Genomic DNA, 14,493 nt, shown 5'->3' on the forward strand with positions numbered 1-14,493 from the left:
GACCTCCAGGCCGTTCGTGAGCAAGCTGGGAGAGGGTGCTTGAAAGTTCTGCTAGCTGTCCCGGTTGAAAAGCATTAGGAACACCGCAAACGTACAAACGCCACGCTGAATCGGACTGAACATCTACCCTCTGGAGTATCGCATTCCCGCTTAGGCAGCACTAACAAAGGACATGGTACAGAACAACATGATGCCGTCTTCCCTATTATATACCAGCATTCCTAACTTCATTTAAAAACCTTTTCAGACTGTTCTCATAAAATAAAATTTATCTTTATTTAACCTGTTTATATTTTCATCATATGTAATATCATGGCCTAATTTCTACTGTACCTTTAGTACTTGCTCTGTAAAGTAGAACTTAATCTTTTGCCTTAAAGTGACCTTTTCTGAATTTCCCTGATCATTTAAAGCCATTTTGTACCTCTTTACTGTGCCCTTGTAATGGAATCTATGTCATCTACCTAATCTTTCAGACTCATCTAACCCTGTTTAGTTTTTCCTTTAGTCCCTGCTGTCTTTAGTTAAAAAGTCACAAATCATTCTAAAATATAGATCTTTCCTCTTCAGTATTATCTCCTCATTGCCCCCATTCCCTCTAACTTCAGTATATTTTCATCTGTTCTGACTACAGTTAAAAACAAATTATTTTGGGGCACCTGGGTGACTTGGTTGAGCGTCCAAATCTTGATTTCAGCTCAGGTCATGATTTCAGGGTCCTGGGATCAAGCCCCACGTTGGCCTCTGCGCTCAGCGGGGAGTCTGCTTCTCCCCCTCTTCCTCTGCCCCTCACCCACCCCACCCCATACCCCATGCTCACTCTCAAAATAAAAAATATCTTTAAAAAAGATTATTTTGGGGCACCTGGGTGGCTCAGTTGGTTAAGCGACTGCCTTCGGCTCAGGTCGTGATCCTGGAGTCCCAGGATCGAGTCCCGCATCGGGCTCCCCGCTCAGCGGGGAATCTGCTTCTTCCTCTGACCCTCCCCCCTCTCATGTGCTCTCTCTCTCTCAAATAAATAAATAAAATCTTTAAAAAATAATAATAAATAAAAAAGATTATTTTTCTGTTACTTTCTACTGCCATCCGCAATATTTCTTATTTTCACCTTCTTCCACTTTTGATACCCATTGTTACTCTCATTGTTCAGTCCAAATCCCTTTTTGATAGTTGCTTTATTCATCTCTTTCCTTGCCCACCTCACCCCCCAACTCTGTACCTACAGAATGGGAGAAAATATCTGCAAACTATCAGATAAGAGGTTAATATCCAAAATATATAAAGAAGTCGGGATGCCTGGGTGGCTCAAGTCAGTTTAGTGTCTGACTCTTGATCTCAGCTCAGGTCTTGATCTCAGGGTTGTGAGTTTAGGCCCCGTGCTGGGTGTGGAGCCTACTTAAAAAAAAATTTTTTTAAATAAATTATTTATTTATTTGAGAGAGAGAGAGAGAACAAGCGGTGGGGTGAGCAGGGGCAGGGGGAGAGGGAGAAGCAGACTCCCCACTAAGCAGGGAGCCTGACGTGGGGCTCGATCCCAGGACTCTGGGATCATGACCTGAGCCGAAGACAAATACTTAACCAGCTGAGCCACCCAGGCGCCCCAACATTTTTTTTAAAAAGACAAAATATAGGGGTGCCTGAGTGGCTCAGTCGGTTAAGCGTCTGCCTTCGGCTCAGGTCATGATCCTCGGATCCTGGGATTGAGTCCCACATTGAGCTCCCTGCTCAGCAGGGAGCCTGCTTCTCCCTCTGCTGCTCCCCCTGCTTGTGCTCTCTCTCAAATAAATAAATAAAATCTTTTTTTAAAAAATTAAATTTAAAAATAAAAAGACAAAATATATAAAGAATTCATACAACTTAATAACAACAAAAACAATCCAATTAAAACACAGGCAGGGCGCCTGCCTGGCTCCGTCGGTAGAGCATGCAACTCTTGATCTCAGGGTCATGAGTTCCAGCTTCACACTGGGTATGGAGCTTACTTAAATAAAAAAAAAATAAAATAAAAATAAAACACAGGCAGAGGAGGTGAATAGACATTTTTCTAGAGAAGACATACAGATGGCCAAGAGATACAAATCATCAGGGAAATGCAAATCAATACCACAATGAAATATTATCTCACACCAGTCAGAAAGACTGGTATCAAAAAGACAAGAAATAACAAGTGTTGGAGGATGTGGAGAAAAGGGACCCTTATGAATGTTGGTGAGAAAGTAAATTGGTGCAGCCACTATGGAAAACAGTATGAGGTTTCTCAAAAAATTAAAAAATAGAACTATTATATGGTCCAGCAATCCCACTTCTATATATATATCTGAAGGAAATAAATGAAAACAGGGTATCAAAAAGATATCTGCACTGCCATGTTTATTGTATTATTCACAATAGCCAAGATGTGGAAACTACTTAAGTGTCCATTGATAGATGAATGAAGTATAGTACAATGGAATATTATTCAGCCATGAGAAAGAAGGAAATCCTGCCATTTGTGACAACATGGATGGAACCTGAGAGTACTGTACTAAGTGAGATAAGTCAAAGAAAGACACATTGTATGATGCCACTTATATGTGGAATCTAAAAAAGCTGAACTTGTAAAAACGAGTAGAATGGTGGTTACCAACTCAAAGTAGAGGAATTGGGAAAACAGTCAAGGGTACAAACTTGCAGTTAGAAAATTAATAAGTTCTGGGGATCTAATCAACATTGTGATTGTAGTTAACAGTACTGTATTATATACTTGAAAGTTGCTGAGAGATTAGACCTTAAATGTGTCATCACAAAAAATAATTATGTGCCATGATGGAGGTGTTAGCTAATGCTAATCATATTGAAATATATAAGTGTATCAAATCAATGTTGTGTATCTTAAACTTATACAATGTTAGATGTCAATTATATCTGAATAAAAAAATTTAGAGAACTATATTTTTCCCCTCCCCAAGAACTATTTTTTAAATGTCAGCATCTTGAAATGGACTCATCCTGACATGAAATCTATTTTTCCAAATCTTACTATCCATATCATTAGCTTTTTGATTAATAATAATCGTGATAAAATAGAATTTTTAATTCATGGTATATAACAAAATTGGATTTAAAAATGATTCCTCCTTTATTCTTTTCGTATCAATGCAAAGTTTCTCAGTCTTTTTTTTTTTTTTTAAAGATTTTATTTATTTATTTGAGAGAGAGAATGAGATAGAGAGAGAGAGCATGAGAGGAGGGAGGGTCAGAGAGAGAAGCAGACTCCCTGCTGAGCAGGGAGCCCGACGTGGGACTCGATCCCGGGACTCCAGGATCATGACCTGAGCCGAAGGCAGTCGCTTAACCAACTGAGCCACCCAGGCGCCCCAAAGTTTCTCAGTCTTAAACATAACTTCTTATGGACCCAAGTTTTGTTTTGTTTCCTGAAATTAAAAAAGTCTTAAAATATCATAACTCCTTTTTCCCCATCTGAAAGCACTGATACTCCACATTTTTAAAAGAAAAAATACTTGGTTGCAAAGACAGTAAAGTTTATGTCTTCCGAATCTGCAAGTTTTTTTTTTTTTTAATATTTTATTTGAGGGAGAGAGACAGAGAATGAGCAGGGAGGAGGAGCAGAGGGAGAGGGAGAAGCAGGCTCCTCGCCAAGCAGGGAGCCCGACGCGGGACTCGATCCCAGGACCCCGAGATCATGACCTGAGCCGAAGGCAGAGGCTTCACCTACTGAGCCACCCAGGCGCCCTGAATCTGCAAGTTTAATAAAAGCCTAATAAAAAACATTCTATAATCTATACTTTGGGAAAAGATTTTCATTCATATTCTGGAAAAAGTTGTAATGTGTTTCTCAAGTGATATTTGTGAGGTTTTAGTATGTATTTTATTCTTGTTTATTTCTCTTTTCATAGTCATACTCCTTATTTTGGTCTTTTTTAATTTGGCAGAGCCAATACTCACCTGTAGTACAAGTTTCTTATATCAGCACAAGAATACATATATCCAAAATGCCTTGTTACCTTCTTTTATCTTCATAATATCCTTGGTAAATAGTAGTTGTTATCCACATTTCATTGAAAAAATTCTGGGCATAAAGGAGTTAAATAACTTGTCAGCAGTTATAAGGTTATGAGGTAAAGATTCAGGATTCTCCAGACCAACAGTTATTCATCCAGAGACCATAGTTAAACCTTTAAACTTGGTGTGTAGCACACGGCAAAGAACGTTTATGAGGGTTTGGCTAGAAAAGGCTTTTTTTTTTTTAATTCATATCCCTTTATTTTTTTTATTCAAGTATCATTAACATACAGTGTAATATTAGTTTCAGGTATATAACACGATTCCACAATTCTATACTCAGCACTCATGAGTAAGTAAGATACCACAGAAACGGCTATTTTAAGGGATCATCTATAAAGGGTCTGACATTGGAAAAAATTTGCCATGTCTGGAGGACATGCTTCTTTCTCAGGCTTCTTCCCATAGCATCCTTTTCCAAAACATATTATCTGTTGAAAGAGGCCTAAATTCTTAATGAATTTGCCTAAATAGGTAGCCCATTAGTAGAACTTCTTATCCACAGGAGCAGTCTGAGGCCTTGCTGGAGCTAACTCACCTGGAAACCTCTTCAATATTTATTGTATTCATAGGGTTTCTCTCCTGTGCAAATTCTCTATTACTGAATAAGGCCAGGGCTTGCACTGGAAGCTTTCTCACATTCTTTACATTTAGAGGCCTTCACTCCAACATGGATTTTCAGGTGAACAAGAAGATGAGAGCATTGGATAAAGGTTTTTGCACACTTACTACAGTGATACAATTTCTCCCCAGAGTGAGTGAGTTCTCTGATGTCAAGAAAGGGGGAAATGCTGAATAAACGCTTTCTCACACTCACAATTATAGGTTTTTATCCGGTATGGTTTCTCCTGTGTTTAAAGATTTAAATTCCAGGGGAAATTTTTCCTACATTTATCACCTGTCTGTTGGAAGACTTTTTCACAACTGCCTTCCTTGTAAGTCTTCCCACTGAGTCTGCCAGATGTGCGGTGCCGGCTTCCAAGATGTGTTACCTACGCCGTAACACAGGGCCCCAGGGCTCAGAGTGCTCAGAGGGGTCCTGCTTCTCGGAAGGTCCGGAGCTTGGTTTAATATCATTGTCACAGTCTTGAGATTCTAAATTTTATCTTTGAACTTGTGTTGTATATGTGAAGGACAGGACAATAATGCATGCACCTGAGCAGAGGGTATGTCTTGCCCTCCCATTCACGCATAGCATTTGTAATCCCCTAGGAAGACAAAATTCCAGTGGACCCAATATTCATGGGAGTTCAGTGAGACTCTAACTATGAAGGGGAGCAGAATAGGCTGCCCCAAAGTACACCACTTTGTCTTGTGGATTATGTTGAGCTGAAGGCAATCAAGACCCAGAAGACTCAGGAAAAACATCTACCTGTCCATTAACTACTTAAAATAATTTAGATAGAGGGCCTGTACCAGAAAAAGAGCTATTACCAGACATAACTTTTTTATCTGAAAGACTTAACTGCATGCCATGGCAAATGTCTGATAACCAAACATCTCCTCTCATTATCCTATGAATTATCCTCCTCCCCTTTGAAGTCCCAGACCCCTCTCCCATTCCTTGGCTCAGGATGGCATATAAACCTCAATTGCCTGAATTGCCCATGAGTCTCATATCTTTGGGACTCCTGTCTGTACATAATTAAATTTGTTTTTCTCCTGTTAATCTGTCTTAGGTCACTTTAGTCATTAGACCAGCCAAAGAACCTAGAAGGGATGAAGAGAAAATTTCCCGCCCCTAACGTACAGGGTAGGCATGTTATATCTGCACCTGAGTCAGCTGGGGTGCTGACAGCCAGGTGAGACCATACTTTCTTGCTGGAACCACAACTTGCTCATAACTCAGAAAGGTGGCAAATGGCAGGGTCTAAGAGACAGGAACAAGGAACCCACCACGTTCTTATTGTGTTACTTCCCTGCGCTGGGCAGCCACTTACTGGAAATGATGGCAGAAGCGACAGGGAAGAGAGCAACACACTGCCACCCTCTTTCTCTTTCTCCTTAGTCCTCAGCAGTTAAAGGTAGAGTTGATAGACTGTGTTCCCGTCAGGAAGTGGTGAGTCACCCTGCACAGCGTTTCCACTGTTCTGAAATACATATGCACATAGGAACTACAAAGTATGAGTTGTGTATAATTTGGTGATTCCTAATGCTTTTATATTTGCCTTTAAAAGTGGTATTGTACAATCTAAAGGTGAACAGCAAAATTCATAATTAAAATTTTAATTTTTGTTTACTTTAAATGACATTAAATAACAAAAACGCAATGATGAGTCATGAGAGAGCCCATGGTAGGGGAAAAATAGGTTTTATATTTTAATACCTTTAACAATATGTTTTTCCTGCTTGTTGAACAAAGGGCCCCACATTTTCATTTTGCACTAGTCCTGCAGCTTATGTAGCTAGTACTGCCTATGTGTATTTCTCTAAATATTTGGTTCTTTAGAGCAAACTTCTTATTGGTACTACTTTTGTCACCTAAAGTAGACAGACTGCACAGATATGACTTATTATCTGAGACAGACACCTAAGGGAAAGAGCAAAGGATGATTTAAGCATGTCCCGGAATATATACTACGGGTCAACCTAAACAGGGTCAGTTCAAGAGAGATAACACTAACACAGTGAAGATCCAGGACACAGATGAGAACAGTAGATCTTTGGCAATGATTACACTGAAAATTATGAGAGCATTAGAGAGTTATAATGTATATAAAACACTTTCAAAAGATATCTCCATTTAACCTCACAACTCATTCCCGTAAAGTAGATATTTTTGTCCCCCATTCAGAGGTGAAGAAACAGAAGCTCACAGAGGTTAAGTAACTTGCCTGTGGTGATTTAAAATATAACAATGAATTCTTTGACACAACTCCATCCAAAAGATGGAGCCTAATTTCCCTCCCCTTGAGTCTTGGCTGGACCTAGTGACAAACTTCCCAAAATGAGAATATGATGGGAGTGGTGGTAGAAACTAGGTTATAGAAAGCACTGCAGCATCCTTGGTCTTTTGGATAACTCGTTTTGGGGAGAAACCAGCTGTCACACTGTGAGGACACTCAGGCATCCGGCCAAGAGCCATGTGAGGGAAGCAATTTGAAAGCCAATCCTCAGCTTTCTTCAGATGACTACAGCCCAGCCAACATGTTGACCACTACCTCTTGAGAAATCCGGAACCAGAACATTCTACTAAACCACTTTCAATTCCTGACCCACAGAAACTATAGATATGTTTCAGATGGCACATTTGGGGGTAATTTGTTATATAGCAATAAATATGAAAAGGAAATGACCACACTAGGAAGCTTTAGAGACAGAATAAAGAGAGTTCTCTGCTGGTGCACTGTCCCTAAGATGTCTGGTAAATCACAGACTCCAGTACCAGATATTCTGATCCCAAAACTTATTTCCTCTTCACTAGATTATTCTACTCATTACAAGGATGAGAAAAGAATGATAAGAATCAAAAGGAGAATCAAAGAAAATGTGGAATTGGAAGCCGAATGAACAGAAATAGTAGTGAATTAGCTATGAAGTGTTAGAGTAAATCCATCACCATAGGTCAATGCAACATTATGTGAGGGATGGAGGAGGGACAGACAGTGGACTGGAGAAAGTGGGAACAATGGCCATTGATAATAACATGATTGAACAGAAATCGAGAAAAGAAGAATAAGCAGGCAAATAGAAACCATCAGGGGGCACCTGGGTGGCTCAGTCGTTAAGTGTCTGCCTTTGGCTCAGGTCATGATCCCAGGGTCCTGGGATCAAGCCCCGCATCGGGCTCCCTGCTCGGCGGGAAGCCTGCTTCTCCCTCTCCCACTCCCCCTGCTTGTGTTCCCTCTCTCACTGTGTCTCTCTCTGTCAAATAAATAAATAAAATCTTTAAAAAGAAAAAAATAGAAACCATCAGGAAAGTCCGATTCAATACTGAAGCTGATCCTGAAACAAGCCACCGACAGAGATTTTACTAAGGAGGGTGGAGACAGATCTACAGTGATTTGGGAATTTACTAAATACAGAAGATCCTCAACATTTCAAGTCAGCACAAGGGACTCCAAGGATCCATGTCTCTGTTTCTCATTTGATGAGTCACAAACACCTTAAGGCTGGGGTGCTGGAAGTTATCAAGCCAGTGAGAGAGTCCAGTTTCCACATTTCAACAAGTTTTCACTGTTCTCTGCAGATACAATAACTCTCATTAAGGCTGATGAGTTTATTATGTAAATGTTTGTTACATTTTAGTCAATTTGATGGAGGACATACACAGACCACTCAATTTTCTAAATTCTTCCTCCCCGTATGATTCTCCTTCCCTTTCTGTTCTAAGGCCCACTGTCCATTTAAAGCTCAGTGACTCCCAGGAAACCTTCACTGACCTCCCCAGACCAGGGCAAAAGTATCCAGTTTTAAATTCCCGACTACACCTTTGACAAATACAAAATGGATGTCAGGAGAAGTACTCTGGAAAGATGGTCTGACCAAAGGTGAATTCAAGGTAAACTGTGCTTCTTACCTCCTTCCAGCAGGGGACTGAATCTCTAAGACTGACAGCAAAGCTGTGTTTCCATAAGCCAGAGCTGGAAACTCCAAGACCTGTGGCCCACTATTCTCTTTAAAAACATTACCTGTCAAAGGCAACAAGCTGGGACCTGGAGAAAACTAGATACAGTTGAGCTTGTGAGGGAACCACACTGGGAATTGGAAATAGAACTTATAAATCACAAGTAGTATAACCAAGGGACACAGAGCAGGAGACCTAGGAACCAGAAGCTCATCTAGTCTTCAAGCAATGGAAAACAGAGAGCAAGAAGTAAGAGACAGACTTGGAACCACAGGGAAGATTTTATCTCAGTAATGATCTACTCATTCCAATTGTGCATCTATGTCCCCTCCCCACCATCCTCACTGTCCTACCCAGATTGCAACTCTTTTCTCACCCAGTATCCTAGATCATCAAACTCTTTCCCTAAAGCCTCCTAGCATGCTCACTTCCTCCACATTATGGATGTTTCTCACGCACACAAGCCTAGAGCTCTTTGGACAGGATGGTCAAGAACTGCTCCAGCACCTTTATAATCTGCTCCTTAATGTGTATCTTGGACCTCAGCCTCTAACAGCAACATTCCTAGAGTTAGCTCAGAGATTTTTGGGGCCCAGACATTCGTTTCCTGCTAACATTACCACCTAAAGCATTGGCAGAAGTTCTGGTCAATAGACTTATTCCACTGCTGCCAAGATTCTTACACCCTAGTCTGGCCCCCCTCTTTTACTAATAGAGGTTATTTGGCTTTTGGAGACTGTCTTAGGGATCAGTTTGCTAAAGTCTTCAACTCCTTAGTCATCCTGATCTTGAATAGAGATAGGGTTCAGGAAGATTCCACTGAGTGTTCTGGGAGAATTCCTAAGGCAGGGAAAATTTAACATTTCCCTGATAAAACTGTCACATACCCTTGTTTTGTCTAAGACGTCATTACAACAGTGCAAAATAAAATCTTAGGCTTAGGTAATGCTTTTGTAAAGCTATACAGATCTTCCCTCCAAAATGGCCTTAAATTTTTCAGGCTTTAATACCAACCAACCAAGTAAAAACATATTTACTAAGCATTTAATACAACTCAACAGATAATACAAAGAAAGATAAGACAGATCCCGGCCATCCAGATGCTGGTAAGATTCCAGAAATAATACTTCTGCCTTTGGTGAGGGCCGCCTGGGTACCACATAAGAAAGAGCAGAACTGAAAAGGAAGAAAGCAAAATCAAAGAAAAGCAATCAAATCCAGCTAAAGGACATCTGTCTTGGAGCAAGCGGCTCAGTACAGCACAGAGGATTTAGAGGAGCTGAAAGAGAAAGCTAGAGACGTACTACGTTTCCTTCTCTAACCTGAGCCCCTTGCCCACCACGGCAGATGCTCATTCTCACATACCTCAAACTCTGCAAGACCCTCAACACCAACCGCACTGTCCTACCATCAGTCTTCAGTTCAGTCATGACCACCTTTCCAATATCTCTCCGTTCTTACAAGGGTGATCTGCTTTGTCACGGGTCATCTATGTGCGCCGCCTCAACACTGAAGTCTTACTCATTGGTTACCTGCTAGTCCTGTAAGTCAGCAAAGCGCATCGGTGGTCCTCTGCTTCCCACTCCCCCAGCAACTTAAAGAGCTGGCGCAGTGGAAGCTTCTTGTATGAGCCGCCGCACGTCAGCGGTTCAATTTTTCCAGTGCCCCGTTCTCTACCTGGGATTTCAATTTTCTTAAAGAAACTTTCTGAAGCGTCTGTGACACGCATCCTCCGCACCACTCACGCAGGAGTCAATCCGAACCCTGGAACAAATGAATTACCCTCTGCACAAGACACAGTAGCTCAGGGACGCAAAAACGAAGAGGACAAGGGCGCCTGGGTGGCTCAGTCGTTAAGCGTCTGCCTTCGGCTCAGGTCATGATCCCAGGGTCCTGGGATCGAGCCCCGCATCGGACTCCCTGCTCCTTGGGAGCCCGCTTCTCCCTCTGCCTCTCTCTCTCTCTGTCTCTCATGAATAAATAAATAAAATCTTAAAATAAAATAAAATAAAAAATGAAGAGGACAGCCTCAAGGAGCTCTCTGCCTAGAATACGGTAAGAGATCCGATTACTAAGTGGTTTTTACTGTCGTCCGTACCAAAACACCAAGTTTCTAAGCGTTGTGACGGCAACGCGGCATTCCCCGGTTCCTGAGAACATGTCCGTGAGGCGTGTCCTTCCCGATCTGCAGAGGACGCGACCTCAGAAGGGTTCACCGAACACCCGGCAGGCGCCGCCGCCCGCGGAGCCGAGGCCGGGGAGCTCCGACCGCTAGGCCGGAAGCGGGCGCGCGGCGTGCTGCACACGCGTGGAGGGTCGCGGCGCCCCGGCTCCGAAGCGTCGGGACACACAGTAAACCCAGAAATGACGTCACTCTCGCGGCGCCCCGCGTGGCCGCGCGGCAGGAATCCCGGGGCGGGGCAGGGTCGCTCGCGTCCCCGAGCGGGTGCCCGCGGCCCTCGCTTGCTCCCGGGCCGGCAGCGGGACGCAGGGCGCAGCGCCCAGCACGGAGGCCTCAGCGTCCCCTGCGGGCGGCCGTCCTCCCCGCCGGGCAGGTGGGTCCGCGCTCACGGCGCTCGGCCGGAGGGCACAGGCCGCGGCGGGGAGGCCGCAGCGCGACCCCGTCCTCACCCCCGGCGGGCCCCGCCCCTCGCGTCCCGACGCGCCGCCCGCGCCACGTGCCGGCGCACGGCTCCCCGCCCCCAGCGCGCCGGGGTCCCTGGTCCCGCCGGGAGCCGCGCAGGTCGGGCGGCGTGTCGGGCGGGGCCCGCCTCCCCGGAGCCCGGGTCCCTGCGGCTTGGGGACGGACAGCCAGAGCCTCCCGAGTCGGGACCGCTGAGCCTGCTCGTCGGTGCGGGGACCGGGTGAACGGCTGGCGCGGTCGCCGCGCTGTCTCGTGCTTCGGAAGACGTGGACGCTGCGAGTCCCCGTGTCCTGCGCCCTGAATGACCCCTGCACGGGCTCGCCTCAGCCTCACCTAATCCTTAGGGCCGGGAGCGCGCCTTCGGGGGTGCTGGAAGGATGCCGAGTGGGTGGCAGGTGAGCGGCCTCGGTGCGTGGCCCTGAGTTCGGGGCCGGGAAACCGAGGCAGGGCCCAGATGCGGGGTCACGGCGAGCACGGCCGCGGTGCCGAGGTCTCGGGGGGCGAGCTCTGAAGCTAGTGCCGTCCCGTCCGCACTCAGCTCAGAACGACCCCACCGGGAAGGTTTAGGTCGCCAGCTGCTTCCTGGGCTTGTGAACTGCGCTGCGGTTGTGCGAGTGAGAGGTTAACGCCGGGGGAAGCTGGGTGACGGGTATAGGGACGGGTCTGCACCATCTGGGGAAATTTCTTCAAATTCAAAATTATTTCAAAATAAGACGTTAAAAAAAAAGGTAAGATTTTTACAGAGGGGGAAATAGAGGTTTAGAGAGGTTAAGCCACTACACATAGGAGAACACGACACGATTCGCCTAGGTCTCCCGGAACCCGCGGCCCACGTGCTGATGAAGTGGTCCGCATTTCAACACAAGGCCCTGGTAAGTCTGCTACTACGTGGAAGACTGAACCCATCTGCACCCACACAGCCTGCTACCTCCCTAGCTTAAGGTGACTTTACTGTTCATTTGTCTACACTAGCGATGACACTGTTCCACTATCTTTATCAACATGACACTTCCAGGAAATTCTTGCCCTAGAAGATAAAGTTGCAAATAAGCATATTTGTTTCAAGAAATTACCCCTCAAAAAATCCACCTGAATGAATATCAGACTCCCAACTTTTTGATCCAGACTTTTTGAAACCCTCAGCTGAAAACCTTCACCTTGTTGTGTTCATCAGTTCTAAACTATTGTCATGATCCTTCTCCAATCCTTATTCTGCTTTGAAAGATCTGTCTTAAACCCCGAAACCTCAGAAATATCCTGACTTTGCCTTCCTTCCTGGGAGATACTACTAAGACTGTCAAGGTAATGCTAGCATTCGTAGGAATAAATTCAGCTTGCCCTTATCAATGGATTGTTTTGGTGTTATTTTTGGAAAGCAGGGGTCCAACAATATTCTCAATATAATGAAAAATGCTCTTTCTTGACAAACATTCCTTCTACTTAGAAAAAGGTTTGAATTACCTTAAACATGTTTTTTTAAATTTGGGTCAAGCCTTCTTGCTCTTCTGAAATAGAAACATTAGACTTAGTAAGTTCAAGCATTTAATCAGCATGTGTGTGTCTATCTTTTTAACTGCGGTTTCTATAACCTTAGGAGTGTTCCCTGAAAGATAACCCTCGTTATCGTCCTCTCTGACCATTGGAGCTGGAATGGCTGCAGTGTTACTTCCACAGGCTCCTGAAGAGCCAGAGGGCCTCTTCAGAGTAAACAACAAAAAAGGTCCTGCCAAGGTTCAGGGATCTGGCCCACAGGGGAGCAGCCCAAACAGCCAGGAGCTATTCCGCCAGCGCTTCCGACAGTTCTGCTACAAGGAGACTCCTGGACCCCGTGAGGCCTTGAGCCAGCTCTGGGTGTTCTGCTGTGAGTGGTTAAGACCTGAGATACACAGCAAGGAGCAGATGTTGGACTTGCTGGTGCTGGAGCAGTTCCTGACCATCCTGCCCGAGGAGCTGCAGGCCTGGGTGCGGGAGCAGCACCCGGAGAGTGGGGAGGAGGCCGTGGCTGTGCTGGAAGATCTGGAGAAGGAATTGGATGAACCAGACCAGCAGGTAGAAAGGGACCTGTGCTCAGTGCAGGGATGGTTGGGAGTGGGCATCCAGGCTGATCCTTTATGGGCTCTCGGGATCATGTAGACTGTGGGCCCTTCAGATGCCCAGATGAGCCTGCTTGTTCTCAGGTTTCAACCCAGACCTGTGCACAGGAAGTGCTTTCTGAGACATCGGAGCCTCTGGATCCAGCTAAGGAAGCAACATCTCTCCAGCCTCAACCCATGGAGATCCAGCTTACGGGTGAATCTCAGGACCCTCGGCACCAACAGGATTGTGGTTAGTGTTGACACTTGGGTCATATGGCTCCCCTGGAGACCTTAGAATCATTCATCATTGAACACATATATATTGAATACTTACTCTGTGCCAGGCGCCATGCAAGGCACTGGGTATAGTGAACAAAGCAGACGTGACCCTTGCTTTCACGGAGCTTACAAAATAAATGTACCATAACAGATTGTAGATGGGGGAAGAAGAAGGTAGTCAGAGAAGGCCCTTTTGAGGAAGTAACATGGGAGCTAAATCCCAAAAGTAGAGTAGAAATTAGCCAGGTGAGTTGTAGAGGGGAAAGCAATGTAGGCCTAAGAGCATGTACAAAAACAGGTGGGAAAGAGGTGGGTTTGAAAGAAGGCCCGTGTGACTGGAGCATGAAGAGAGAGGCAGAAGAGCAGAGAGAAGGAGGTCAGGGGCCAGAACACAAGCGCTTTGTGGGTTCAGTACGTCTTTAACTTTCAAGCTGTATGAGACCTACCTCTGGGTTCTATGGGAATCAGAGGAATTTAAATTCCATTATTTTCATGGGCTTTTTAAATTTTGCCTATAACTAGGATAAATAAATTAATAAAATAAAATTCTCCTATAACTCAGGAACTAGACTCTATCAACCCTAGGCACCCTAGATTATAGTTGGTCATTCATAGAAACCAGTTTCTCTTTAAAAGTTGAAATCAGTTTTTTTCTTTCATAGCAAGTTTATTAAATTCCTGATGTACTTTATCAGTTATTAAAGGCACCATTCTCTGGGCCAACACCTTTCCTCTGGGTTCACTCTTATTGAAGTTCATTCTTTAATAATTATCTTAGGTTCTTTGGGTGTAGACTTAGTCTTTGCATGTCTGAAAATACCCTTATTTTGCCCTCCCCCCCCTTTTTTTTAACATATATATATATG

At 44.4% G+C, this 14,493-nt stretch overlaps 1 protein-coding gene across 2 annotated transcripts in view; it reads left to right on the plus strand.

Annotated features, from left to right (window-relative positions):
* The first annotated feature begins 11,097 nt into the window (after positions 1–11,097).
* LOC116628565 (zinc finger and SCAN domain-containing protein 31-like) overlaps positions 11,098–14,493 on the plus strand; it is an 8,645-nt gene continuing 5,249 nt past the window's right edge. Inside the window, exons 1-3 of one of the 2 annotated variants that reach the window (XM_032398964.1) lie at positions 11,098–11,184; positions 12,868–13,322; positions 13,451–13,598. In XM_032398964.1, coding sequence (XP_032254855.1) covers positions 12,924–13,322; positions 13,451–13,598 — 547 coding nt within the window. In that variant the 5' untranslated portion in view covers positions 11,098–11,184; positions 12,868–12,923. Of the gene's footprint in view, positions 11,185–11,331; positions 11,669–12,867; positions 13,323–13,450; positions 13,599–14,493 lie in introns of those variants that run through there. The other variant, XM_032398963.1, reaches the window with a different exon arrangement.

This window comes from Phoca vitulina, unplaced genomic scaffold (genome assembly GCF_004348235.1).
Source record: "Phoca vitulina isolate PV1807 unplaced genomic scaffold, GSC_HSeal_1.0 scaffold123, whole genome shotgun sequence".
NCBI lineage: Eukaryota > Metazoa > Chordata > Mammalia > Carnivora > Phocidae > Phoca > Phoca vitulina.